The sequence below is a fragment of the Hyperolius riggenbachi genome, chromosome 3 (genome assembly GCF_040937935.1).
Source record: "Hyperolius riggenbachi isolate aHypRig1 chromosome 3, aHypRig1.pri, whole genome shotgun sequence".
NCBI classification, from domain to species: Eukaryota; Metazoa; Chordata; class Amphibia; order Anura; family Hyperoliidae; genus Hyperolius; species Hyperolius riggenbachi.
Window position 1 is genome coordinate 210,455,092 of NC_090648.1, and position 25,428 is coordinate 210,480,519.

Consider the following 25,428-nt stretch of genomic DNA (forward strand, 5'->3'; position numbering starts at 1 on the left):
CTAGATTATGATATAAGATTATGCTAAACTCGCTGCTACCAAAGGTCATACATTCTGATCAGACTGGGTTTGGCATGGGAAGACAGACCACAGATAATATCAGCAGGATGATTGGTCTAGTGGAGGTTATGTGTCACGGTCGGGGGCCTTTTCTGCTTCTCTCATTGGATGAGGGAGATGCCTTTGATAGAGGTGACTGGCGGTACCTGTATCTGGTCCTCCAGAAATTTGGTCTGGCAGGTGAGTTCTTCAGTGGCATCCGTGGTCCCTACACTGGCCCCACAGCGGCTGTTTGCAACATGGGTCTGACGTCGGGTGCCTTCCCAATAAAAAAAAGGAACAAGGCAGGGGTGCCCTCTCTCTCCTTTGCTCTTTGCCCTTTGTATTGAGCCCCTAGCATTGTTCGTCCAGGATTCTGCTGATTTAGAATGATTGATTTCAGGTGTGAGGGTTGGGGGGGGGGGGGGGGGGAATTCAAAGTAGTTATGTTTGCTGATGATACAGTCTTCACCCTCACTAGTAATTACAACACTTTATCTATTTGTGAATTATTTTTGCCAAAATTACAGTATTTAAAGAGAGTCTGAAGCGAGAATAAATCTTGCTTCAGACCTCATAGTTAGCAGGGGCTTGTGTGCCCCTGCTAAACCGCCACTATCGCGCCGCTAAACGGGGGTCCCTTCACCCCCAAATCCCCTCGGTGCAGCGGGGGAGCGCTTCCTGGTTGGGGCAGGGCTAACCGCCGCAGCCCTGCCCCACGCGCGTCTGTCAGCGCGTATCTCCGCCTCTCCCCTGCCCCTCTCAGTCTTCCTTCACTGAGAGGGGCGGGGGAGAGGCGGCGATGCGCCGCTGATAGACGCGACTGGAGGCAGGGCTGCAGCCGTTAGCCCTGCCTCCAGGAGTGACCAAGTCTGCGACCAAGTGTTGCAGTGGGGGGTTTGGGGGTGAAGGGACCCCCGTTTAGCGGCGCTGTAGCGGCGGTTTAGCAGGGGCACACATGCCCCTGCTAACTGCTCCTTCCCGTAAAAAAACAGGCTGCTCTTTGGAGACCTGACAGTAACAGCGGTAGCCCACTTTCCAGCAGCAGATTCGGAAAGCTGATGCCTAACCCATTAGCTGTTGCTAAGTTACCCTACTGTTCCCAAGGACAGATATATTTTACAGAACAGAGATTCATTTAGATACGTACATGTCTCTCTAGATGTTGTGAAACTCATACCAAACATAATTGTTTTTTGTTCCAGATGTGAAGACCAGTTTGGACGTTCTGACGTTTTCCCCAAGATTCCTTAATACTGAATTTACTTCAGATTTATATAACAGGAACAGTCAGAAATTCAAGGATCTAGAAAACACTATCAAAAGTGGAGTAAGTTGGCTATGCAGTAATACATTCATCATTGCAAATCTGTAAAAAAAAAAATTCTGGAAACTTCTCACCATCGTCCTCATGGAGTATTTGAGAACTGGAACTAAATGTATCTCCCCACCAGACCAATAAAACTCTGATACAAGTGTACCAGAGGCGAAGTGTGACATGATGAGATAAACATGTGTACAGTACAAAAAATATGAATAACCAGGCTGTTTTACTTGTTTTATTTGTTTTACTTGTTTTATTTCGCTTCCTGAAAGAGTTAATTTGTAGGCATGGAAGTGACAGCTTCTGTCTTGTTGGTACCTTGTTGAGAATATAGTAAACATCACTGATAAACAAATTGCAGCCGTAAAAGTTTTCCTGGCAGAAAACAACTTCTTAGAGCAGGGGGAGATAGAAAAAGGTCAATAGTTCATGTCTATTCATTTAGGGACACTTAATAGCCTGCCAATGAGCAAAGACAACAAAATATTCAATCTGCTTTGTAAATGTTTAAATATATAATAAAACCATGGGATGTCTGAAAAAAGGTCATTTTTAGGAGTAGGAAGATAAATACAATTGCTTATCTCATCAGTTTAGTTTCACCTCAGGTTCCTAACTTCCTCCACACAAACAGGCAGCTGTTTTATCCATTTTTCTATTGCCACAGGGGAGATAAACTCATTTCCTTTTGTGTTCACAACAGGCCTTGTTCACATCATTTAGCGCAGATGGCTGTGATATCGTAATGCAACGCGTCCGTTCGCACGCCATCTGTGCTACTATGCGCTGCAGATCCCATTCATTACAATGAATGGGATCTGCGCTGCGATTCCCAAAAATGCGTGCAGCACGCGATAGCGCAATCGCGCTGCATATTATGAGAATGGTAGAAGGGCTGTCTATGCCCTTCTACCGTTCTTGCATGTCGCACACTATACGCGCTGCCAAAATGCACACTGCAGCGTGTATAGTCTTTTTTTCCATGAAAATCTTTTTATTAGTTTTAAAACATATATATGCAGTATCTACGATTAACAGATTATTTATCTGAAAGATAACATTTTACAACCTTGTTACATGGGCATTGAGAAACTTATACATTATGAAAAGCATCTCATCTTAGGTAAAATTCGTACAGAGGAATCGTTAATCTTTTTAGAGCTTCACACACTTTTGCTCTAAGTAGCGAATTCCCTTAAGAAGATAAAGCCAATTAAACCACACATGGTATCATTAACTGAGCCCATTAGGCTGATACCATGTACGACTGGTTATACAATGTGGTGGTCGATATCAGGTGGCCTAAGGCCAATCGACAACTTGTCCTGAGATTGGTGTAAGGGAAAGTTGGGTTCTGGTAGCGTTGATACATGTTTGCCTAAATTGTAACATAGAATTAAGTACTTTATTTATAGGTTTCTTGTAACTACGGCTATAAGGGTATGTCTATAGGTTGAACAAGGGTTGGAAACGCGCCTTAAAGAAAAAGAAAGCCTCGGGTAGACAACTAGACCAATAAAACATCTTAGTCTGGAACTAAGACTAAGCTACACTAAGACTAAAAAAACTAATCCACTATTTTCATTATATGCGTGTACATGTCCTTCTGTATCTGGTGTTCCGAGTTATGAATTAAGAAGCAACCAGTTTTCCGTGAGCGTGAAGTTAAGTTGTGCGTTGGAAATTCTACTCCTAATATTTTTTTCCATTGCGAAATTTCTATTGATTAGGGATATAAGCATTTGGGGTGATATCTGGTCAGCAGATTTCCAATTGGATAGGATGAGTGATAGAGTTGCCAATATGGTGTGGCAGATTGGAGGTTGGACTTGTTTTGGAAAGGACTCTATGCCTACCAAAAGTATTGCTAGTGCCGGCTAGAGGTGGGCGAACAGTTTGGCTGTGTTAGCCGAACTGTTCGGGCTGCCCAATCTGTCATTTATCTATGCCTCTTACTACTTCCGGGTCGCAATGACCCGGAGTAGTACGTCTGCGCTGCCCGGCGGAGCGCGTCCTAGCGACGCGCTCCCGTTGCCGGGCACTTTCTGCGCATGTGCATGACGTCACTCATGACGTCACGCACATGCGCAGAAAGTGCCCGGCAACGGGAGCGCGTCGCTAGGACGCGCTCCGCCGGGCAGCGCAGACGTACTACTCCGGGTCATTGCGACCCGGAAGTAGTAAGAGGCATAGATAAATGACAGATTGGGCAGCCCGAACAGTTCGGCTAACACAGCCAAACTGTTCGCCCATCTCTAGTGCCGGCGAGATTTTAAAGTTTTGAAGGAAATTTTTTCTAATCAGATTTTCGGAATTATTCCAGACTTTTTGAATTATTGGGCATTCCCATAGCATGTGAATAAGGGTTCCTACGTTTACATTGCAGTGCCAGCATATGGGGGAGAGGTCAGGGGAAAATGCCGCAATCTTTCGGGGGTGTAGTGCCACTTGAATAGAATCTTGCGTGACGTTTCCCAGTGGGAGTTGCATTTGGAGTATTTATTGATAAATTTAGTGGTTTTGATTAGTAGCTCAGGTGTGATATTGGTGTTGAGGTCATATGACCAGGTTGAGGCATATTTCTGGAGGGGGGAAAAGTGAGTCCTTATCAGCTCTCTGTACCAAAGGGAAATGCCACCCGAATATACTCCTTTGAAGCTGAGCATAGTTAAAATCTTGCTGGGAAGCTGTGGTAGCGTAATGTGGCGGGTTTTTAATATGTTGTAGACTCTATGGTGGGTGAATAATTGTGATTCTGGCAGTTTAAAGGTTATCTGCAATGATTTGAAAGTCTTAAGTTTGTGGTTTTCATATAAATCATTTATTGAGTTAATGTTGGCCAGGATCCAACTTGAGAGGTCTAAATTAGAAGTGAAATGTTTTAAGGTCTCTATATGGATGCGAGGGGTGTGTGTGTTCTTCAGGTCTGGGGGGTGTTTGAGAAAGTATTCCCAAGCCTTTAACGCTGCTTGTATGGAAGGGTATGGAGAGGTTGGTGTAGGGGCTCCTAATAGGATTGCCATTAAAATCTGTTTCAGCGGTGAATTGAGTAAAGTTTTTTCTAGAGATACCCAGGGTTTGGGGGATTCATGTGACCACCAGTGTCTAAGCATGTCTAGATTTGTAGCGTAGTAATATGAGAGAATGCACGGTAGTCCTAAGCCGCCTTTGTTTTTTGGAAGTATCATTACTTCATAGGGAACACGAACCTTTTTACCTTGCCAAATAAAATGGTTAATACATTTTTTAATGTCTAGGAGAAAGGATCTACTTAATGGTATATGTACGGTCCTGAAAAGGTACATTATCTTAGGGAGGATAAACATTTTTAGCGCTGCTATTCTGCCTGACCATGACAGCCAGTATTTTGATATTTCTGATGTTTCTTTTTTAATAGCCGCTAGTAATGGAATATAGTTGTGCTGGAATAATTCTACTGGGTTCCTTGTTATTTTAATTCCTAGGTAGGATACTTCTGCGGTAGCCCAAGGGAATTTATAGGACTTTGATATGTTGGCTGCAACATGTGCAGGCAAGTGGAACCCCATTAGGAAGGACTTGTGTTGGTTTAATTTGTAATAAGAAGCTTTCGAAAAAAAGAGGAGGTCTTCTAAAAGTGCAGGTAACGAGTGTTCGGGGCTAGATAAGGTTAAAGCCACATCATCTGCGAACATATTGATTAGGTGATGGGTCTCGCCTAACTTAATGCCGGAGATAATAGGGTTTGTGCGAATTTTTTGTGCGATAGTTTCCATTAATAATACAAAAATTATAGGAGAAAGGGGGCAACCCTGTCGGGTACCATTTGAGATAGAGAACGGTTTGGAGATAAAACCTGCTGTGTTGACTTTAGCTGATGGCGATGAATATAGTGCCATGATAGCAGTGGTAATCCCTCCTGAGAAACCAAATTTATGTAATGTCGCTTCTAGAAATTTCCAGTGAACTCTGTCGAATGCCTTCTCCGCATCTAATGTAAGCATCACTGAAGGCATCCGACAGAGATCAATGAATTTGACTATGTTCAGCATTCGTCTAGTTCCGTCCGAGGCCTGTCTTCCTCTTGTAAAACCTACTTGATCATGGGATAGTAGACCGGGGGTATATATCATTAGACGGTTGGCAATAAGTTTGGCATAAAATTTTGTGTCGGCGTTTAGTAAAGATATTGGTCTGAAGTTGGCCGGGTCAGATTGGTCCTTTCCAGGCTTTGGTATTACCGTGATTATTGCTTCTAGATATTCTTGCGGTATTTTTACGCCGGCTGCGAAGGCATTGAAAAGGGAAGTGATATGTGGAGCTAATTGTTGTGCAAAGGTTAGTAGGTATTCGTTGGTGAAACCATCAGGTCCCGGGGTTTTGTTTCGTTTCAAAGATTTTATCGCTTCTAGTACTTCTGCTATGGTAAAGGGCCTGTTTAAAGCCTCTAGCTGTTTAGAAGAAAGCTGGGGGAGGTTAATATCACAGAGGAAGTTTTCTATGATTTCACCAGTCGGTTGTGGGGTATTGGGGTCTTCTTTAAGATTGTATAATTTTGCGTAGTATTCACTAAAAAGATCTGCTATATGTTTAGGGTTAGTAATTTTAGCCTTGGAGGTGGGATCGATCATTGTGTGAATTCTGGTTTTGGCCTGTTTTTGGTGTACTAATTTCGCTAAATATTTGCCCGCTTTATTATGCTGCGAATAAGCTTGGAGATTTGATTTTTGGAGTAGGTAGTCATATTGTTGCGTTAGGTGAACACGCAAGGCCTCTCTCAGTTGGAACAGGGACCTAGTTAATTCTGGGGAGGGGTTTTGTTTGTGGAGCTTCTCTTTATCTCGAATACTAGCAAGAATATCTTCATAAGTCTTGGTCCTTTGTTTTTTGATAAAGGTACCTCTGCGAATGAGTAGACCTCTGGTATAAGCCTTGTGAGCGGACCAAATCGTGGCTAAGCCAACTCCAGGAGTTATATTCATGTCAAAAAAGGCAGTGATATTTTGGGAAAGTTCCTCTTTAAAGGATGGGTCAGTTAATAATGAATTATTTAATTTCCAATAAAAGGGTTTAGGCTCCTGGGGTCCTACTGGCTGAAACTAAATGCAGACAAAACTGAAGTCCTTCTGATTGGAGGGCAGAGCATGATAACAAAACAACTTAACTTGCAGTCTTCACCACTGGGAATAGGAGGCACGGATCTACGCAGCTCTGATCATGTGCGTAGCCTGGGAGTTCTAATTGATGGGGATTTAAACTTCAGAACTCAAATCTCTGCTGTGGTGAAATCATCCTATTTTCACCTGAAGAACATTGCAAAAATCAAGCACCTCATACCCCCAGAAGATCTGCCAACCTTAGTCCACGCCTTCATCACATCCCGACTGGACTACTGCAATGCTCTCTACACTGGCCTTCCAAAAAAGGACTTGTACCGCCTACAGCTGATACAGAATACTGCTGCCAGACTGCTAACCAACCAACCCCGTCACTGCCACATAACGCCAGTCCTGCATTCCCTTCACTGGCTACCTATAGAATGGAGAGTCCTATTCAAGATCGGCCTACTGACATTTAAATCCCTGAATAATCTGGGCCCTGGATACATGAAAGATATGTTACAGCTGCGAAGCAATCCCCGCATTCTCAGATCCACAGGCAGGGGCGTAGCAATAGGGGGTGCAGGGGTAGCGACCGCATCGGGGCCCTTGGGCCAGAGGGGCCCCGAAGGTCCCTCCCTCAACTACAGTATTAGCTCTCTATTGGTCCTGTGCTCATAATAATCACTTCTATAGATACATTGAATAGTGGTAATCACTAACAAACTGTTCCCCATCCCCTTCTTGCATCTCTGACACTGTAGTTGCCATTGGCAGGTTTTGGTGCGCCGTATCAATTGTCATGTATACAGTGCTTGGGGGGCCCCATGTAAAACTTGCATCGGGGCCCACAGCTTCTTAGCTACGCCACTGTCCACAGGTTCTAATAATCTAGTCATACCCAGAGTCCACTTAGAAACTTTTGGTCCCAGAGCCTTCTGTCATGCTGCCCCTACGTTTTGGAACTCCTTACCTCAACAGATCAGGACAGCCCCATCCCTGGACGTGTTTAAATCCAGACTGAAAACCCACCTGTTCAGTCTGGCATTTGCAGAAATATAACTTTTGTTGTGTGAATACTTCATCCTACTAATTACTGAATCTGAGAGAGCCTAAGCGCTTTGAGTCCTATGGGAGAAAAGCGCTATAGAAATGTTATTGTATTGTATTGTATTACTTTGATTGAGAGCTCAATGGGGGCATGGTCAGACCACGTTTTTGTACCTATGGAGGCTGTCAGCACATCTTGTAGGAGAATTTTGTCAACCAGGAACATGTCAATTCTAGAGAATGTTTTATGTACCCCTGAGAAAAATGTATAGTCTTTCTCAGTTGTGTGTAGGATCCTCCATGGGTCAAAAAGTGAGTTCCATCTGAGTTGTTTATCAATTAGGATCAGTTTGCTAGGATCTTTTGTAGAGGAGTCTATTACAGCAGCGCACGCGTTAAAATCTCCTCCAATCAGGAGACGACCTTTTTTTATGGTTTGAAGACGGGAGCAAATTTTTTGTAAAAAGGCTCTTTGTCCTTGGTTGGGGCTATAAAGGTTTACTATGGTAAATAATTGGCTGTTTATAAAACCGATGAATATTATGTACCTTCCTTGAGGGTCTTGGATGATTGAGAGGGGTTCTGTTTTAACATCTCTGTGGAAGGCTAATAGAACTCCCCTTTTTTTTTTCGTGAAGGAGCTGTGATAGATTGTTGGGTATAGGGGGTTATGACATCTTGTGGTGTCAGCTGGAATTAAATGAGTTTCTTGTGCGAACACCACTTGGGGCATTTTAGATTTAATTTCCTTCCAAAACATAAAGCGTTTAGCTGCTGAATTGAGACCTCTTACATTTATCGATAAGAATTTTAGAGACATATTGGATTGATACTTTGCTGTAAAACAAGCTTAGTTTCTTTAGGATATACAGAACAATTATGACCTGGTATATTAATAAGAACATACATTTCATATGTAATACAGATACAGAAGAGAATATTGTTTCTAGTGGACTTTGATAACCAGACACTAACATTAAAAACAAACCATATTAACACTAAACTTGTAACTGGGGTAAGCCCAGTTATCCATATCAAATAGGTAACTGTGTGGTACAGTTCAGCATGCCACACTACTGACTTTGGGGGTGAGAGAGACAACATCTTAGTGTTGTCAGGTGTTTGACTGTGCTAGCGGTGTTCATCTAGTAGGAAAAGTGGGCCATCTTCAGACAGGCCATCAACGGTTAGGCTGTGATCGCCAGTCGTGTGAAATCTTGGAGGGGCCCAGCTGATCAGCTGAGGGGTGAGCGTTTTCCGGGATCTGGATCTTCAGTTGGCGAAACAGTTTGTTGCCGTTCTCTGATGAAGTTATAACATATTGCCTGTTGTTGTGTGAAAAAATTAATTTGGTGGGGAAACCCCATTTGTAGGGAATCTGCATCGCTTGTAGTGCTTTGGTGTAAGGCTGGAGACTTCTCCGCAGTTGTAGTGTCATCGCAGAGAGATCCGAGTATAAATGGATATGCGAGTACTGGTCAGGAAAAGCGCCTTTTTTCCGCATAAATAACATCAGTTCATCTTTAGTAGTAAAGAATAAGAATCTAGCAATCACATCTCTAGGGGTGGACTTTGGTAAATGTGCCGGTTTTGGAAGACGGTGGGCTCGATCAATTGTTAGCTCTACTTCAGGTATATGTGGTAGGGCCGCTTTTACTAAGCCTTTTAAGTAAGCAGAAAGATCTTCTGGAGAAATCTGTTCATTAATTCCTCTGAATTTTAGGTTGTTACGCCTGCTTCTATCTTCTAAATCTGCAGCTTTGGACTTGAGCCACGATATATCAGAAGATTGGGTATCTGATGTGTCCACCATAGTATTGTGGGCTGTAGTGAGGTCAGCAATCTTATTCTCTGCTCTGTGCATTCTATTACCCAGCAAGGAGAGGTCTTGGCGCAGATCTTTTGTCATATCTGCAATATCTGCTAAGAGTGCTGTTTTGAAGGTTAGAAGGATCTCTTTAATATAAGTTTGTGTGGCTGGGGTCTCAGTGGCAGGGAAAGCCTCTATTGGGAATGCTGCTGGGGCATGTCTGTGAGCTGCACGTGTGGGGTCTCCTGGGCCTACCTGGGAGCTTGACTCCGGGTCCTCCTCTCTGCGGGCCCTCGATTTGGCCGGACTGCTGGAGGGAGAGGTTGACTCTGGGGAGGAGAGGGAGCCGTGCTCCGCAGCGGTAGCCGTGTCCTGCTGTGGTGTGTTGCCGGCGTCTGCCTGGGGACTGTCGCGCAGAGAAGTTGCAGTGTGTCCGGCGCCATCTTGGAATGGCGGGTCTGAGCGCGGAGGAAAGAAGTCGGTCAGTTTTTGCGGTTTCTGACCGAGCTTCTTCCTCTTTTTGGATGCCTCCAGGTCCATAGGGCTCTCCTCCGTCATTGTGGGCTAGAGGGTGAAGACTGGACGGTCGCTTCGTGTTGCTTCAGGCCTGCTGGAACGGAGCTCAGTTAGGGCACGTCCGTCCTGGTCTCCGCGCTGGCCACGCCCCCCTGCAGCGTGTATAGTCTTAACGAGCCCTTACTGGTAACAGGAAGTAATGTGTATCTTTTTTACAGGGACAGACAAGGAAAAAAAAGATGTTCCAACAGTGGCGTAGCTAAGGAGCTGTGGGCCCCGATGCAAGTTTTACAATGGGGCCCCCCCAAGCACTCTATACATAACAATTGATACGGCGCACCAAAACCTGCCAAGGACAACCACAGTGTCAGAGGTGCAAGAAGGGGATGGGGAGCAGTTTATTAGTGATCTCTACTATTCAAAGTATCTATAGAGGTGATTATTACCAGCACAGGACCAATAGAGAACTAATACTGCAGTTGAGGGAGGGTCCTTTGGGGCCCCTCTGGCCCAAGGGCCCCGATGCGGTGGCTACCTCTGCAACCCCTATTGCTATGCCCCTGTGTTCCAATCTTTACACAGTTGAATGTGAAAGACAGAAAACTCCCCAGGGCTTTTAGAAATAAAGTAGTTGAATTTTTCCTTGTGGAGGAATGCTTGGATATTTTATGTTAACACTGACAATCACAAAAATATATTAGGCTTGACTTACTAAGGTGGTATACTCTGGAGAACATATGCAGAGTTAGATCAGTTTTTTTGTAAATGTCTGCTATTAGGTGGCAAACATTACTTGGGTCATATCACAGCATAGTGGAGCTTCTGAAAATCAGTTACAGTTGTACAATTGCAGCTGCCTGTATCCACAGTGAGCACTATTTTAACATGAATCCAAGCTGTCCTGGATTTATTAAAGTGTACTAGAGATTAAGGCAAAAATATACATACCTGGGGCTCAGAGATGGATTAAGACGTAATGGGTGCTAGGCAAGGTAGTAGATTTGGGCCCCCTGGTGGTCCTTTTGGTAAGATGAAGTGGAGAGAGGTCAGAGAAGGTGGCGGCTGGGCCCCTTGACACCCACTAGGCCCCAAGCACCTGCCTAGGTTGATGGTGGATAATCCTGCTCTGCTGGGGCCTCCTCCAGCCCCCTTCAGGCTTATTATCCTGGCTAGGTCAAGTACCTACTCAGTAAGGAGTTCAAGGCAAGACTCCCTAACACTGCAGGGTGGCCTCTTGAGCGCGTCCCAGTGGCTGCAGCTCTTGAGCGCTTTGAGTCCGACAGGAGAAAAGCGCTATATAAATGTTCGGATTATTATTATTATTATTATTCAGGCTTATCACTCACATGCCATCCTCTTCCGCCTCCTCGTTCATCCATAACGGGCCCCAGTAAGTTGTCCAGTTGGGGGCCAGTCGGCGCAGCCACAGTCCAGCCACGGGCGCTTCCTCATCTCACTCCCATCGCTGGGAGCGCTCTGCGCCTGCTTTAAAGACAAGACAAGAACTTTTTTTTTAACAATTTAATTTAATTGAGTTTCAAGAAAACACGTACAAACAAGTACACGCAGGTACTCAAGGGAACATTAGATGAAGAAAAGCTACAGTTGTACATGTTATGAGCATACAAGGGAAGTAAATCTCATAGGAATAATAACAGTGAGTATCTTATACAATATGTGCATACAATTTATATAATATTATGTACAGGACAGTGAAATGGTAGAATCATTTGCTCATAGCAAAAATACATCGAGCAGGCGTACATCCCTCGGGTTGGTCGGCATTACTTTGACTATACCAACTGTTAAGAGAAGGTTAGAGAAGAAAAGAAGAGAGAAAGGAGGGGGGGGGGGGGGGGAGGAGGAGGAATAGAGAAGAATAAATTACATAGAGGTGGGATTCCAGTGCTTGTACTTACCTCAATAAACCAGGACTTATGAACAGTAGATTCAGATTATGAACAGGAAGAGAGTTAAGTTGATAATGTAGTTAGTCCTCTGGGCCTGTGAGAAGAGCTTCCACGTTGTTATAATACAATACACAGTGGCGGCTCCAGCTTCAGATTTTTGGGGGGGCTCAAAGGGGGCACGAGGGCTGGCCGGCCGGGCTTTGGGGGGGGGATTTGCGGCGCGCGAAGCGCGGCGCGGCGAAAATTTGGGCGTGGTCATGATGTCATGTGGGCAGGGCTAACGTTAATGTAGTTGTACCAGCTAACGTAGTTACATGAAAAAAAAAAGAAGTAAACGCACATAATGACAGGTAGCCTTTCACCAGTAAATGCACATAAGAATCAGCTTTTCAGCAGTTAATGCACGTAATGACAGACTGCGTTTCTGCAGTAAATGCACATAAAGGGACAGCTTGTCGCGTACGTTAAAAAGGGGCGCTGGGAAAAAAGGGCGCGGGGTTTTAAACGATAAGCATGGATAACGTTTAAAAATGTATTGTACTGTATTTTGTTTAAAATTAATGTTTTATAAAGTTATAAATCATTAAATAACGTGCATTAAATCGGCAATTGTAAAAACGTTAATCTTTCGTTTAAATAGTGAAACGTATAATAACGTTTAAAAAAAAAATTACTAAGTAACCCTCCCTGTACCTACCCCTAACCCCTAGACCCCTCTGTTGATGCCTAAACCTAAGAGCCCCCTGTTGGTGCCTAAGTAACCCTCCCTGTACCTACCCCTAACCCCTAGACCCCCCTGTTGGTGCCTAAACCTAAGACCCCCTGTTGGTGCCTAAACCTAAGACCCCCCTGTTGGTGCCTAAACCTAAGACCCCCCTGGTGGTGCCTAAACCTAAGACCCCCCTGTTGGTGCCTAAACCTAAGACCCCCCTGTTGGTGCCTAAACCTAAGACCCCCCTGTTGGTGCCTAAACCTAAGACCCCCCTGTTGGTGCCTAAACCTAAGACCCCCCTGTTGGTGCCTAAACCTAAGACCCCCCTGTGATAAGCATTATTAAAGTTTCAAAAACATATTTTGCGGGTTTTTTTCGTTTAAAAATAATGTAAAAAAAAAAAATTGTACTGTTTTTCGTTTAAAAATAATGTTTGAAAAAAATATTGTACTGTTTTTCGTTTAAAAATAATATTAAAAAATGTATAAATCATTAAATAATGCGTAATCATGAGAAGCAGTAATAAAACATTAAGTCTCCGGGCGCCGCTTTTAAAACGTTATTTTTCTCCGGCGCCCTTTTTTCCTATCGGGCGCCCATTAAACGATATTTGATATGGGAGTGAATGGCGGCGCCCGATTTGTCCACTAGCCTCCTGCGCCCTTTTTTACTGTTACCCAGCTTTTCACCAGTTAATGCACGTAATGACAGACTGCGTTTCCGCAGTAAATGCACATAAGAGCCTGCTTTTCACCAGTTAATGCATGTTATGACAGACAGTTTCCCCATTAAATGCACATAAGAGCCTGCTTTTCACCAGTTAATGCATGTAATGACAGACAGTTTCCCCATTAAATGCACATAAGAGACAGCTTTTCACCAGTTAATTCACATAATGACAGACTGCGTTTCCGCAGTAAATGCACATAAGGGACAGCTTTTCACCAGTTAATGCACATAATGACAGACTGCGTTTCCGCAGTAAATGCACATAAGGGACAACTTTTCACCAGTTCATGCACATAATGACAGACAGCATTTCCCCAGTAAATGCACATAAGAGACAACTTTTCACCAGTTAATTCACATAATGACAGACTGCGTTTCCGCAGTAAATGCACATAAGGGACAGCTTTTCACCAGTTAATGCACATAATGACAGACTGCATTTCCGCAGTAAATGCACATAAGGGACAACTTTTCACCAGTTCATGCACATAATGACAGACAGCATTTCCCCAGTAAATGCACATAAGAGACAACTTTTCACCAGTAAATGCACATAATGACAGACAGACAGTGTCCCCAGCATAGGTAGCCAGGTGTATAGATGTCCCCAGTATATGTAGCCAGGCGTATAGCTGTCCCCAGTATATGTAGTCAGGCTGGTGGTGGTGGGCTGGGGGCCCCAGGGCACCTCAAGCCTGACTGGTGGTGGGCTGGAGGCCTCATGCCTGCGTGGCTGGTGGGCTGGGGTCCCAGGGAAGCTCAGGCCTGGCTAGTGGTGGTGGGCTGGGGGCCCCAGGGCACCTCAAGCCTGACTGGTGGTGGGCTGGAGGCCTCGTGGCTGGTGGGCTGGGTCCCAGGGAAGCTCAGGCCTGGCTGGTGGTGGTGGGCTGGGGGCCCCAGGGCAGCTCAGGCCTGGCTGGTGGTGGTGGGCTGGGGGCCCCAGGGCAGCTCAGTGGGTAGGAGGAGGGTGCCAGTGGGTGGGGAGGAGGGTACCTGTGGGTGGAAAGGAGGGTGCCACTGGGTGGGGAGGAGGGTGCCAGTGGGCAGGAGGAGGGTGTCAGTGGGTAGGAGGAGGGTGCCAGTGGGTGGGGAGGAGGGTACCTGTGGGTGGAAAGGAGGGTGACACTGGGTGGGGGAGAAAGGTGCCAGTGGGTAGGAGGATAGTCTCAGTGGGTAGGAGGAGGGTGCCAGTGGGTGGGGAAGAGGGTGCCAGTGGGTGGGGGGGTCGTCAGTGGAGGGGGGAGAATGCCCGTGGGTGGGGGAGGAAGCTGCCCCTGTGTGTGAGGAGATTGCCCTGGGGAGAGAAGACAGGAAGAAAATGATCGAGGCGCCAGCCGCGCTAATAAGGGATGCGGGAGCCTGCTTTATTCCTCCCTACCTCCTCCCTTCCTCTGAATGCCCCCACCTGCTGTGAATGTCCCCTCCGTAGGCAGTGTGTGCGGAGCAGAGCGGAGCGGTAGGTCCTTTTACCGCAAATCCATGCTCACCGGCAACTAGTCTCCTGCTTCCTGTGATGTCATGGTAAACAGGAAGCAAGAGACTAGTTGCCGGTGAGCATGGATTGTGGTAAGAGGACCTACCGCTCCGCTCTGCTCCGCACACACTGCCTACGGGGGGGACAGTCATTCACAGCAGGTGGGGGTGCATTCATAGGAAGGGAGGAGGGAGGGAGGAATAAAGCAGGCTCCCGCATCCCTTATTAGTGCGGCTGGCGCCTCGATCATTTTTTGTCATCTGACAGCCAGCAGGCCAGCCCCTCTCCAATCCTCCTTCTCTTCTGAAAATACGCAAGTACAGACTTGCGGTGGCCATGGCCAGCGGGGGGGCTTTAAGAGGAGCTAACAAGTTGCCAGCTGGGGCTGAAGCCTGGGCAAGCCCCAGTGTAGCACCGCCACTGACAATACAATACAATAACATTTTTATAGCGCTTTTCTCCCATAGGACTCAAAGCGCTTAGGCTCTCTCAGATTCAGTAATTGGTAGTAGGATGAAGTATTCACACAACAAAAGTTATATTTCTGCAAATGCCAAACTGAACAGGTGGGTTTTCAGTCTGGATTTAAACATGTCCAGGGATGGAGCTGTCCTGATCTGTAGAGGTAAGGAGTTCCAAAACGTAGGGGCAGCATGACAGAAGGCTCTAGGACCAAAAGTTTCCAAGTGGACTCTGGGTATGACTAGATTATTAGAACCTGTTGATCTGAGAATGCGGGGATTGCAACGCAGCTGCAACATTTCTTTCACGTATCCAGGGCCCATATTATTCAGTGATTTAAATAGGCCGATCTTGAATAGGACCCTCCATTCTATAGGTAGCCAGTGGAGGGAGTGCAGGACTGGCGTTATGTGGCAGTGACGGGGTTGGTTGGTTAGCAGTCTGGCAGCAGTATTCTGTATCAGCTGTAGGCGGTACAAGTCCTTTTTTTGGAAGGCCAGTGTAGAGAGCATTGCAGTAGTCCAGTCAGGAGGTGATGAAGGCATGAACTAAAGTTGGTAGATCTTCTGGGGGGATAAGGTGCTTGATTTTTGCGATGTTCTTAAGATGAAAATAGGATGATTTCACAACAGCAGAGATGTGAGTTCTGAAGTTTAAATCCCCATCAATTAGAACTCCCAGGCTACGCACATGATCAGAGCTGTGTAGATCCGTGCCTCCTATTCCCAGTGGTGAAGACTGCAAGTTAAGTTGTTTTGTTGTCATGCACTGCCCTCCGATCAGAAGGACTTCAGTTTTGACTGCATTTAGTTTCAACCATTGCTGTAGTTCACGTAAGCAGGCGTTTATAGTTAGAGTTGGGTCTGTCACACCAGGCTTGAAGGAAAGATATAGTTGGGTGTCGTCCGCATAGCAGTGGTATGTCAGGCCATGCTTTTGGATTAGTTTTCCAAACGGTAACATGTAAATTGTGAAAAGCAGGGGAGAGAGGATTGAGCCCTGGGGCACCCCATACTTAAGTGGTACAGGGGTGGACAGGAAGGGCCCCATAGACACTTTTTGTGTTCTGTCACTCAAGAAGGATTGGAACCACTGAAGAACTATGCCATCAATGCCGCAGTATTCCTGTAGGCTGTTTATCAAGATGTCATGGTCAATTGTATCAAAGGTTGCAGAAAGGTCTAGCAGTATGAGGATGGAGCACTCTCCTCTGTCTCTTGCCATGAGCAGGTGGTTGCATATTTGGATGAGGGCAGTTTTAGTGCTGTGATGTTTCCTGGAGCCAGACTGGAATGGGTCATAACTGTTGTTTTGTAGGTTTTTTGGCTTCTAGCTGGAGTTATACAGCTTTTTCAATTAGCTTACCCAGAAAGGGAAGGTTAGTCTGTAGCTGGTCATTGCATCTGGGCCCAGGGAGAGGAGGATGATTGCTTTTTGAGGAGAGGCCTGATGATTGCTTCCTTCAGTAAAGCAGGAAATATCCCTGATTGTAAGGAACAGTTTTTGAGGAATGCCGGTACAAACAGGTCGGGGCAGTTCAACATGAACTGTGTTGGGCCAGGATCCAGGTCACAGGTAGTTAGGCGGGGGTGAAGGGGGTGCTTGATTATACCATGGGGCCCATATTTTATCAAATCTGCGATGACAATATTCGGCTTTTATATATCACACGGTATAAAGGTAGAGCTTTCATAATAGTGCATTTCCAGTAGTTGAAGGAGGGACTTATCTGATTCCCAGGTGCGGAGTATTTCTTTACGGGCATAAGACAAGAACTTTAAAGACAAATTGTTGTTATTGTTGTGGATGTGTGGATACAACTGGAATAAAGCAAACTGTAATTCACCGGTTTTGCACTATATTCTAATATAACCCACTGCAGGAGGAAGTAACACAGAAGCAGGAAAACAAAATCTGTCATTATAAACGCCTAAAATTTTAATGAGTTGGTGTTTTTCAGATTTTAATCTATGTAGCAATAAAATAGATACTAAAATGAAATTATTTAATTATTTTTCTTTCATTTTCTTTTTTAACTTTAGTTTGGCAAGATTCTTCAAAATTTCAGGCCGGCCCAGATAGTGGTGAATTCATTTAAGTAAGTACCAGTGTCATCTGACCCTCATGCAAGCTACTAGATACACAATTTTCAAAACCATCATAACATTCAACTGACAATTATATACTTACATATTATCCCGACTGGAAAGTTTGGCAGCTTTTTGTTAAAGTTCTGTTGGATCCCCTAGCCAGATCTAACCTTTTTTGGAAAGCTGAAAGTCCCGGCTTTCCTTTGCACTGGGTCCCAAGTCAATGCGATGTCCCATTCCCAAGTTAGGGGGGGTTTGGGGGACGGATGTCCCCTGCACTTTGCTGCAGAGAGCACAATGGAATTGAGTCTCCTGCCCATGCCAGTAAGACAGAGAGGAGACGAGGATGCATAGCTGTGCTGCTCCTTCATCTGTAATGAGACCCAGGGCACTTGACATACATTTTGTAGACACAGATTTATGCTGCGAAGGAAGAAGACCTACCAGGTGTGCTGCTTATCATCATGTAGGGTTCGTCCCGTACTTCTGTAATTGCACTTTCTGCAGCCAAGTTCAGGGGACACCCCTCCTTCAAAACCCCATAACTTGGGAACTGAGCATCACTCGGGACCTGGTGCAACAGAAAGCCAGGACTTTCAGCTTTCCAAAAATGGTCAGTTCTTCCTGGGGGAGCAAACAAAACTTTAACAAAAAGCTGCCAAAGTTTTCAGATGGGTTTATATGTAAGTACCTTTATGGCTACCCATAAAATGGAGAATTTGTTTAAAAATTGGCATGCTAACATTCAAATCCCTACATGACCTAGGCCCTGGATACCTGAAGGATTTGTTACAACTGTGTCACACTACCCAAAACCTCAGATCAAAAGGATCCAATAACTTAACCTCCCCCAGAGACCAGCTAAAAACCTTTGGAGCCAGAGCTTTCTGTCATGCTACCCCTATACTGTGGAGTGCCTTGCCAAACTTAATCAAGACAGCTCCAACCCTGGACACATTTAAATCAAAACCGAAAAGCCATCTGTTTAGTCTGGCATTTATGATCACATAACTTTTTCCCCTGTACATATCACTGTACACTGTGTGTACTGATCTGAGACAAGCTTATGCGCATTGGGTCCTACGGGAGAAAAGCCCTTTACAAATGTTTTGATGTTGTTTATTACTGCAATTCAGAATAGATAGGTTACATATAAATTTCACAAAATAATGATCCAATCAAGAATCATGAGTTCTAATATACCCTGTAAGGTGCTTCTGACTCTCATTCCTAAATTCTTCTGCTGAGAATGACCCTCAGTTATGTTCAGTATCAGGGCTGTTTTTAGGCAAAGGCATTCCAGGCCATGGCCTGGACTGCCGTTGGTCCTGGAGATGCCCCTGGATTAAGCCCTTCCCCTCAAACTGAGCCCCACCCCCAGACTAAGATCCACTCCCACAGGTGTTCTATTACCTGCTTCTGCTGCATCTGGATAGTGTAAGTTGCAGGCAGCCATCACTGTGCTCCTCTGTGCCAACCTCTACCCCTCCCATGCATTCCTTGTCCTGCTGTGCCTTCTACTATCCCCCTTTGAGCCTCCTTCTGTCTCCTTGTGCCTCCTTCTGTCCCCGTGCCACCTCTGCCCCCCCCCCCCCCTTGTGTCCTTCTGTTCCCCTGTGCCTTCTTCTGTCCCCCTTTGTGCCTTCTTCTGTCTCCATGTGCCTCCTTCAGTCCCCCTGTGCCACTTCTGCCTCCCCCCCCCCCGTGCCTCCCTCTGACCCCCAATGTCTCCATCTGCCCAACTTTGCCTCCTCTTCTGTCCTCCAGTGCCTCCTTTAGTCTCCCTGTGCCTCTTTTTGTCCCACACCTCCTTCTGTCCCTTTCTGTTCCTCCTTCTATCCCTCTTTGTGCCTCCTTCTGTCCCCCTTTGTGCCTCCTTCTGTCCCCCTTTGTGCCTCCTTCTGTCCACTTTGTGCCTCCTTCTGTCTCTGTGTGCCTCCTTCAGTCCCCCTGTGCCACCTCTGCCCCATGCCTTCCTCTGTCCCCCATGTCTACTTTTGTGCCTCCTTTGGTCCCCTTGTGCCTCCATCTGTCTATCCTACAGTCCCACCCTGCGTCCTTCTGTCCCCCATTGTGCCTCCTTCTGTCCCCCTGTGCCACCTTTGCCACCCCTCCCCCCCTGTGCCGCCCTCTGACCCTCAATGTCTCCTTCTGTCCACTCGTGCCTCCTTCTGTCCTCTTATGCTTCCTCTGCCCCTCTGTTCCTCCTTCAGTCCTCCTCTGCCTCCTTCAGTCCTCCTGTGCCTCCTTCTGCCCCCCTCTTGTGCCTTCTTCTGTCTCCATGTGCCTCCTTCAGTCCTCCTGTGCCAGCTCTGCCCACCTGTGCCTTCTTCTGTCCTCCTGTGCCTCCTTCAGTCTATCTGTGCCTCCTTTTGTCCCACGCCTCCTTCTGTCCCTGTTACTCCTTCTATCCCCCTTTGTGCCTGTTGTCTCCCTTTGTGCCTCCTTCTGTCTCCATGTGCCTCCTTCAGTCCTCCTGTGCCAGCTCTGCCCACCTGTGCCTTCTTCTGTCCTCCTGTGCCTCCTTCAATCTCTTTGTGCCTCCTTTTGTCCCACACCTCCTTCTGTCCCTGTTACGCCTTCTATCCCCCTTTGTGCCTCCTTCTGTCTCCATTTGTGCCTCCTTCTGTCTCCATGTGCCTCCTTCAGTCTCCCTGTGCCACCTCTGCCCTGTGCCTTCCTCTGTCACACATGCCTACTTTTGTGCCTCCTTTGGTCCCCCTGTACCTCTCTCTGTCCATCCTACAGTCCCACCCTGTGTCCTCCTGTCCCCATTGCGCCTCCCCCTGTCCCTCTTTATGCCTCCTTCTGTCCCCCTGAGTGCCTCCTTCAGTCTCCCTCTGCCTCCTTCTGTCTACCTGTGTCTCCTTCTGTCCCTCATTGTGCCTCCCTCTGTCCCCCTGTGCCTCCTTATGTCCCCTTGTTCCATCTATCTGTACCCGCCCTGCTCTACCTAACCCTTTGTATAAATTCAGAGTGCAGCAGAAGACCTACAATAAGTGGCAGGCAGTGACATAGGAAAAAAGGAATTTACAGTTTTATATAACTATATAACAAAGATTTAAAATGTTACAGTTTCTTGGTCCTTGAAAGGCTCATTAAGCAAATCAGCAATGCAAATTCATCTGTGTCATTCAATATTAACTTGTCATGTTCATTGAAAAAATTGCAATATATTATCTTGGTGCACTTACTGTGTAATTATTTTTTAATTGACACCATTTAAGGCTAAATTTTACATGGTATAATATGTTTGGCTCAGTTAAACCCCAGTCCTGGCTTGTTTTTGGGAACCATAGTTTCCTGAAATTTGCAACCTTGCCATCCATCAAGCTTATTTGTAGGTTCTCTGTACACTGTGTATTATATACCTCTATTATGGAGGAATATCTAGGCTTAGTATTGTAATATGTTGTTGATAGTTGTGAAATTATTTGACATGTCATTCATGTAATACAGCACACCACTGTGTTATTTACTTATAGGGCAATAGATAGCCACATATACTGTACCTTTATTACTACACTGTTAGGCTAACACTGAGACTACCGTACTGTTCAGTTTTTGGCCCTGTAGAGATGCACATAGTTGTGAACACTGGTAGCCACTAGCCATGTTAAGACTTTCTCCACATCATTTTGCAGTCTCCCACCGTAGTTTCTGGTAATCCACTTGCCTATGACCATACCCCAGCCATGGGCATCCGCAGAAAATTTTCCAGGGGAGGGCAAAGAGGCGGGGAAGAAGTGGTAAGACTCCGGTGAAGTTGCGCGGTGCGCGCAGTGCACTAAAAAATATAAGGGTTATGTTGTGCCGCGCCAAAAAATGGGTGTGGCCATAGACCAGACTGTGGGTGTGGCCACGGGTGGAGACAAATTTACATGAACTTAGCAATGTGGGACATTAGATTAGGACAGTGGTGGCGAACCTTTTGGAGGCCGAGTGCCCAAACTGCAACCCAAAAGTCACTTATCTATCGCAAAGTGGCAACAGCAATTTAAACTAAATACAAACGTTTTAACTCATACATGAACAATATGGAAAATCCAAGTTGAAAATAAACTGTGAAGATAAACAATTTCATCCATCCTACTCCTGAAAAAATGTATTCTTTTTTTAGTTTTAGTTTTATTTTCTGTTTTAAAAAGCTAAAAAAAAGTAGGTTTAATGCTATTGTCTCATATGATGATGATTCAGCTTTTCCCATAGTCTCGCAGTTAGCAATCATGTGACCCCCAACAAGACAAATTCAGCAATCATGAGGCCCCCATCAAGACAAATTTAGCAATCATGAGGCCCCCAACAAATCATGTGGCCCCGAAAAATCATGAGGCCTCCAACAAATCATGAGGCCCCCAATAAGACACATCCAGCAATCATGATGCCCCCAACAAGACAAATTCAGCAATCATGAGGTCCCCAACAAATCATGAGGCTCCCAACAAGACACATTCAGCAATCTTGAGGCCCCCAACAAGACAAATTATGCAATCATGAATCCCCCAACAAATCATGTGGCCCCAAAAAATCATGAGGCCTCGAACAAATCATGAGGCCCCCAATAAGACACATTCAGTAATCATGATGCCCCCAACAAGACAAATTCAGCAATCATGAGGCCCCTAACAAATCATGAGGCTCCCAACAAGACACATTCAGCAATCTTGAGGCCCCCAACAAGACAAATTATGCAATCATGAATCCCCCAACAAGACAAATTCAGCAATCGTGAGGCCCCCAACAAATCATGAGGCCCCCAACAAGACACATCCAGCAATCTTGAGGCCCCCAAAAAATCATGAGGCCTCCAACAAGACAAATTCATCAATCATGAGGCCCCCAACAAGACAAATTCAGCAGTCATGAGGCACATAAATAGACAGCATTTCACATAAATAGGCAGAATGCCCCCTTAATATGGTAGACACCTCTCACCTGGCCTCTCAATTCTCCTCTACTGGCTGCTGTGCCTGGGTGGCCTGGCAATACTGTTTTTGGCTGGATTGGGGATGATGTGTGGGCTGAAAGGCCTTGCGGTGATGCTGTGGCCGGGCTGGTGGTAATGCTGTGGCCACGCTGGCTGGCGGTGATGCTGTGGCCACGCTGGCTGGCGGTGATGCTGTGGCTGGGTTGGCTGGCGGTGATACTGTGACCTGGCTGGCGGTGATGCTGGGCTGTGCTTGGCTGGTTGAAGTAAATGCTGGCCTGACTGGTGGTGATGCTGTGCCCTTTTTGACAGTGATTCTGGGCTGGTTGGCTGGTGGTGATGCTGGGCTGGCTGGCCTGGATAGTTTTGGTAGCGCCAGGAGCCCCCCAGTTTAGGTAGCGCCAGGAGCCCCCCAGTTTAGGTAGTGACAGGCACCCCCCAGGTTAGGAAGTGACAGGTGCCCCCTAGGTTAGGTAGTGACAGGTGCCCCCCAGGTTAGCTAGTGACAGGGACCCTCAGGTTAGGTAGTGACAGGTGCCCCCCCAGGTTAGGTAGTGACAGGGACCCTCAGTTAGGTAGTGACAGGTGCCCCCCAGGTTAGGTGGTGACAGGGACCCTCAGTTAGGTAGTGACAGGTGCCCCCCAGGTTAGGTAGTGACAGGGACCCTCAGTTAGGTAGTGACAGGTGCCCCCCAGGTTAGGTAGTGACAGGGACCCTCAGTTAGGTAGTGGCAGGGACCCCCCCAGGTTAGGTAGTGACAGGGACCCCCAGGTTAGGAAGTGACAGGGACCCCCCGTTTAGGCAGTACAAAGTTCGGCAACATGACGGCAAATACAGATTTCAGGGCAAGGAACAGGAATCAGGAACAGGAACAAGGATGTCCAGAAGCTCAGGCCTGGAAGCACAAAGTTCTGGCAATCAGCAAGAGGAAGAGGCAGATCTTAAATAGTCCATATTCTTGAACACAGGATGCAGCTGGTGGTGAGAGTTCACTTGAAGCCATCTGGAGGCCAGACAGGGAACTGCAAGTCTTTATATTAGCATTAACAGGCCCCCTGCTGGTGGATGGTAGAGGTTCAGGACAATGCAAAGTCCTCAGAGCCATCTGCTGGTGGAATAATGGAATTCCATGACAATTCTGATCCATGCTGCCACCGGCAGACAGAAAGCGGCAGCACAAGGTTCTTGATAATAATCTAATGTTCTCTTACCCAATTTAAATTTTTAGGAAAGGTGTAAAATATGGCAACTGGATTTGTCCTCTCATATTGCCTTCTGTCTTTTGTAGGCCGGGATCAGTCATCGCTCAAACAGAACTAACGTTTCCGCAAGGTGCCGCATCATCTTCTGCAGTGGCTCAACAACTTGCTAATAACAGAGACGTACTACAGAGCCTCGGCCTGAATCTGGATACTCAGTCTCTTGGTAAGAGATGATATATGCTGTGGGAATTAAATACTTACTGGGCAGCAAGTTCCTAAATTATTCTTTTTTTGCCTGTGGTATTTCAATGAATCAGCTAAGGTCTTTCTTAAGGTGGCCACACACCATACAATTTTTTAAATATCTGTTCAATTTAAGAATTGCAATCAATTTTTCTGACTGATTGTAAAGGTGGCCACGCACCATACAATTTTTTAAATATCTGTTCAATTTAAGAATTGCAAGCAATTTTTCTGACTGATTGTAACAAATTAAAAAATATGACCAATGTACCAGACACCTATGCTCAATGTTTCCCCAATTATGATAAAAATGATTGGAAACTCTGAGAAAATTGCTAGGGTGTGTATATTAATAAACTTACAATCCAACACACACCAAACAATCTTTAGAGAAATTGAACAGAAATATCTGGCATTCCGGATCGATTTAAATCGAAAAAAACGGGAATTCCGATCTGATTTTTCAGTCGAATGAAAAAAAAGCTTTCGATTTTTCCGAGAGATACGATCGTTTTCATCGAATTGCTGTAAAATAGGATCATTTTATTGTATCGTGTGTGGCCACCTTTACATTTCAAAAATATGACCAATGTACCACACACCTATGTTCAATTTTTTCCCCAAGTATGATAAAAATGATTGGAAACTCTGAGAAAATTGCTAGGGTGTGTATATTAATAAATTGGCAATCTACCACACACCATACAATCTTTAGAAAGATTGAAGACAAATATCTGGCATTGCGGATCGATAAAAATCGAAGAAAACGGGAAATCCAATCAGATTTTTCAGTCGAATGAAAAAAAAGCTTTCGATTTCACTGAACTGTCTGGTGTGTTCTTTGGACTTCATGGTGTGGTTGCTCCCAATATTGTCTTAGACAACCTCTGAGGCCATCACAGAGCAGCTGTATTTGTACTGACATTAGATCACACACAGGTGCACTCTATTTATTTGTAAAAAATGTTTGGAATCATGTATGATTTTCGTTCCACTTCTCAGGTATACACCACTTTGTATTGGTCTTTCACATGGAATTCCAATAAAATTGATTCATGTTTGTGGCAGTAATATGACAAAATGTGGAAAACTTCAAAGGGGCCGAATACTTTTGCAAACCACTGTATGTGTAGCACATTAACACAGTGGCTACAGAATGTACCTTTGGCTGATATACAGAATAGTGAAGATATAGTAAAACTTGGGGTATAGTAAACGAAATGTCCTGGTTCCGGCCAAGCGCCATTATAAGTATATGAGAGTAACGTCTGGTATAGTAAACCTGGATATAATAGTGCTTCAGTTATATATAGTGAGCCTGTTTTTTGGCCCCTGGGGTATTCTGTATCCGGCTATAGTTGAAAGTGGGTGGGCCGGCAGCCACTTGTAACCTGTTCGCTGTTTGCACGCTACTCTGGGCCAGCATCGATTACCTCAAAAGCACCAGTTTGTGCATGGGATAAAGACCGAAAGCTGCATCAACTTGTGAGACCTGTGCTTCCTGTGTAAGCCACTGCCTGATTACTGAGGGAATGGGCTATCATCTGTGACTTGTTTCTGCATGGTTGGCTGCTATGTAGTACTGTATCTGGAACTGTATTGATTGACTGTACTGTACTGTTTCTTTTTTTCCACTTTCAGTGCATTATACTATACTTTATGTGCTTGCGCATAACAATTTCTGATAATTCCAGTATGTGTATAACGCCTTTCTCCTGTCGGACTCAAAGCACTTGCGAGGCAGCCGCAAGAGCACACTCAGTAGGCAGTAGCAGTGTTAGGGAGACTTGCCCAAGAACTCCTCACTGAATTCGTGCAGCTTACTGAACAGGCAGAGCCAGGCTATGTCTGATAAACTACT

At 45.6% G+C, this 25,428-nt stretch overlaps 1 protein-coding gene across 1 annotated transcript in view; it reads left to right on the top strand.

Moving 5' to 3' along the window:
• Positions 1 to 25,428, top strand: part of LOC137562270 (uncharacterized) — a 294,902-nt gene that overhangs the window by 259,740 nt on the left and 9,734 nt on the right. The window contains exons 25-27 of the mRNA XM_068273603.1: positions 1,245 to 1,369; positions 17,147 to 17,202; positions 23,411 to 23,547. Coding sequence (XP_068129704.1) covers positions 1,245 to 1,369; positions 17,147 to 17,202; positions 23,411 to 23,547 — 318 coding nt within the window. The remainder of the gene's footprint in view (positions 1 to 1,244; positions 1,370 to 17,146; positions 17,203 to 23,410; positions 23,548 to 25,428) is intronic.